We start from the raw sequence: 3,927 nt of genomic DNA on the forward strand, positions 1-3,927 counted from the left end.
TTTTCAAAATTTTGGTACGACATCAGAGATGTGGAAGGTTGAATGACCTCTTGTAGAGAACATCTCCCAAGAAGTTGTAAAAATAAACTATCATTTTTAAAATTACGGGTTACAAAAACCTGATATGTTAAAAATATTAGAATATTCAAGTGTTTTTCGAAATTGCTACTACTATTATTAGCAACTTCTTTACAAGTACTGGATTCTAAAATCCAATAATGTTAACTCACAATACTAAGTTTTACAATTCAAGGTATTGCAAGGGTTCATATTTTGAGATTTAAAACCTAGTAACATGTACTTTCCCGATATGTATAAAAAACAAACGAACAAATTTTTTTTTTTGATACATCGGAAAACCGAACGAACAAATTCTAAGATTGTAAACTTAGTAATGTTAATGTGTACTATCATTTTTTAAAAGATGTGCCTGGTACCACAAAACATAAAGATGTATCGAAGATGTATCGAAGCAACCGTGTTATATTTTCCTATGAAGAAAAAAAATAAGCAAAAGTGTAATAAAAATGACAAATGCAACCTAACACCAAATTAGAAAAACGACCACAATAACACCATATTAAACAAACATAATTTTTTTAGCAACTAAAAGCTATGAAATTTTCTATAGGGACCAATTTAAATTTAATTTATCAGGGCTGGATTAATAGTACCAATTTTTTATAGGGACCACAATAACACCGTATGGGCTGGATTGTACAATCAACCCAACCTGTTGACGAGCTGGGTTGAGACGGCTGGGCTCGCGAGTTGATCTTGGACAGTTCTAGTGCAACCTGCAGTGTCAATGACACAGGCATATACAAATACAATTAGCAATCCTTAAATTAGTCTGCAACTACCAGCACTCATTCAATTTTCATGCCACTTGTTATACTTTTCTTAGTTATGTGCATCAAAGCAAATCCTCAAATATAGCAGCTTTGAAAAACTTAGATACATGAAAAAAGAGAGGTAGAAGTAGGAGCAAGGAGAGCAGACAATGTTAAATGCTCTCAGTAAAAAACTCTTGTGTAGCTATTAAGGGGTAATGTGATAGTTTGTAGGAACTCCAATATGCTTACTGTCTTATCTAATAGAATAAAATGATTAAGCTTGGTTAAATGAATGAGAATTAACTCAATAACTAGGAAATAGAGATGCTTAAAGGGAGCCAAGAGTTGAACTGAATCAGGAACTGACATTTAGGCAGACATAGAGTAAAATTAGAGAGCACCTATCAGCTAAAACAACAAATAAAGGCACACAATAGCACATCCTATTGAAATAGTCATTTTATGTACTTCATCTTCAAAACTAATTCTTTGATACCAAGTATAGAAGCATATAAGATAAGAAAAACATGCCGCAATAACTTGGTTAAAACTTAAATTTACAGTGTATTATAACACCAAATAAATGTGGATATAGCAAGTATTACTTCAAGTTGGGCAAACATAATCAGAAAACTATATATTTCTAAATTTTTGTGCTAGAAGAGAGAGCATCAGAACAAGAAGATCATAAGTAACCTTTAAATTAAGACCACACATTGCATCAGTTTCAAATCTAAATTCTCACCACCTTTCATTATGTTCTCCCAAGGCATAAAGGACACATCACATCTTAACAAGTGATGAAGTTTTAGTGTAATGAGCCTAATAATTTTTCAAATATTGCCAAACCTTGCTTTCTTTAATCTTGAAATCTCTCTCTCAAGTCTGCTAAGTCTCTTGTCCAGTGCTTTTACACAGCTACAGCTACAGCTTTCAACTGGGATCTCAAATAGCCTAACTTTGTCACTAGACAGCCTTGATCCTTTAATCCCATTTGCATCTTCAAGATCTTCCTTCAAACTCCCTAATGAAGGTTCAGTGTTATCTTTTGCATTTGACTTCGTCATAGGATTCAGTGCATCAAGCTTTGGGGGAAAATTGGTTGGAACATCAACACCAGTATCTTCATTAGCTATCAAACCATCTTGAACAGAATTTCCAAAAGGAACTATATGCAATTGTTTAGGAAGAAAACGAGAAGGTACATCAGCATCATTTTCAACCTTGACAGTTTTCAAACCATCATCACAAGATTTTCTGAGAATAACAGTGCTAACAAGTTTGGGAGGAGACAAGGGTGGAGCATCAGCAATAGCATCATTACCATTTATGTTTGCTTTAACTACATGCGGTCCACGTTTTGATGCCCTTGCACTTCTCTTCCTCCGCACAATATTCTTAGCAAAATCCTGATGATGCAATACTGATTGCTTCCACCACCTTGCATAACGTGTGGTAACATCTGCCTCAAAAAGCCTTGACGGAAAATACAAATTCCTATCAGAAATGGGCCTGCAGTAATTTTCCCAAGCAGTAGCTCTAGTTCCATTGAATACAGGCACACGACCCGGAACATCTTGATCCATTCCGAATTGCATAGCAACTCTATGCGGGAAGTACTGCATTATAGTTGAGTCAAATCCAACAAGCTGAGAAACTCTCATGCAAGTAACAAATGAGGCTAGCTCTTTGCTCAAATCAGCCTCAAATGGTACCTGCTGAATTTCATTTTCGGGATAAAACACCCTGAACTTACCACCATATCTAACATATGGACGCCAAACAAAATCATCTATAGCTAAGTCCAGTGCCAGCCTAACATTATCAATTTCCAAGGCCCTAACCTTGCTCCACTTAAACAATAAAGGGTCTCCATCATTAGTTAAATTAGGCTCTGGCTGCAAATTCTTAAACCTTTCCCACACCCAAACTTGAACCAAGTTAAAGGGTGACCAAAGATTAACCTCTAACTCAAACCCCAATTCATAACCAACTACTAATTCTTTTGTCAAATCAGCTATTGTTTGTTTCAACACACCCAAATCCTTATATATGCTAGCCAAAACAGCTGGTGCCAAAGCAATGGGATTACCTCTAGCAAGAAGAACAGCCATAGGAAACAACAACTTATTTACCAAGTTGTTACGAGGAAAAACAAACACTGACAACCAAGCAGCAAGGAAAGCTTCATGCTCAATTTCACTCCCACCATTCATGAAAAAATCTATCCATTTTGATGTGTAAGGGTTAAGGCCTTTACTCCGCCAATGTTCTTGCGCTGCACGGACCAATTTTTGCTCAACCTCTCTCATTTCTGGGCTCTCAAGTGAGGTGAAAACAGGGTCACCAACAACAGGGTAACCCCCCAAAACCATGACATCCTCCAACGTGATAGTGGCCTCACCCCATGAAAACACAAAGGTATTTGTCTCAGAACACCATTTCTCTGCAACCCCAAAAGCCAAATCACGGTTTCTCATAATGTAGCACGTTGTGCTCATGATAGCATCAAACATTCCAGCTTTCTTCCACACAGATTCATACCTGAGACGAAGTGCATTCACCCACCTAACCCATCTCGGATGCAAGTTGCGCCACCCATTGAAATGGACTTTCAGAGGCCACTGTTCAAAAATGGGGTGCCCAGAGAAAAATGGAGTCTCAGACTCAGAAACTGTTCCATTACCATTAGCAATGGGTTTCAGAAAATGGGCTGTTCTGAGAGATGGGTCACTGTCACCAGCTGGTGAAACCATGAAATCTTCCTTCACCTCCATGATGGGTTCAGGTTCATCCATGGCACCAAAACTGAAGACCCAGGTTTTCAGAATCGTCGCTTTGTGAAATTGCAGAGACCCTGACACTCACACTACTGTACTGCGAAATTGCATGCTGTGTGCAACTTTCCCAGAAAATAAGGAAGAAAAGTTCTAGGTGAGTGAAAAACCCTGATTACCCCTTTTTTTTGCTGATAAGACAAGGTTCCTCAGGTTTTGTGTTGAGGGGTATTTTGGGAATGTGGTGCTGAGGGGGCAGAGTTGATGAAATGAATGAGACAAACATTAGTCTCACACTCACTCTCACTGATTCC

The 3,927-nt window shown here is 37.8% G+C and overlaps 1 protein-coding gene across 1 annotated transcript; it reads right to left on the reverse strand.

Annotated features, from left to right (window-relative positions):
- Positions 1-507: 507 nt before the first annotated feature.
- On the reverse strand, positions 508-3,700 carry LOC130721988 (uncharacterized). Its single transcript, XM_057572579.1, has 2 exons — positions 1,686-3,700; positions 508-797 (listed from the first exon to the last, which is right to left on the reverse strand). Exons 1-2 carry the CDS (start codon positions 3,632-3,634, stop codon positions 788-790), a joined length of 1,959 nt encoding a protein of 652 aa, XP_057428562.1. The 5' UTR covers positions 3,635-3,700; the 3' UTR covers positions 508-787.
- Positions 3,701-3,927: the final 227 nt, after the last annotated feature.

This window comes from Lotus japonicus, chromosome 6 (assembly GCF_012489685.1).
Source record: "Lotus japonicus ecotype B-129 chromosome 6, LjGifu_v1.2".
Lineage (NCBI taxonomy): Eukaryota > Viridiplantae > Streptophyta > Magnoliopsida > Fabales > Fabaceae > Lotus > Lotus japonicus.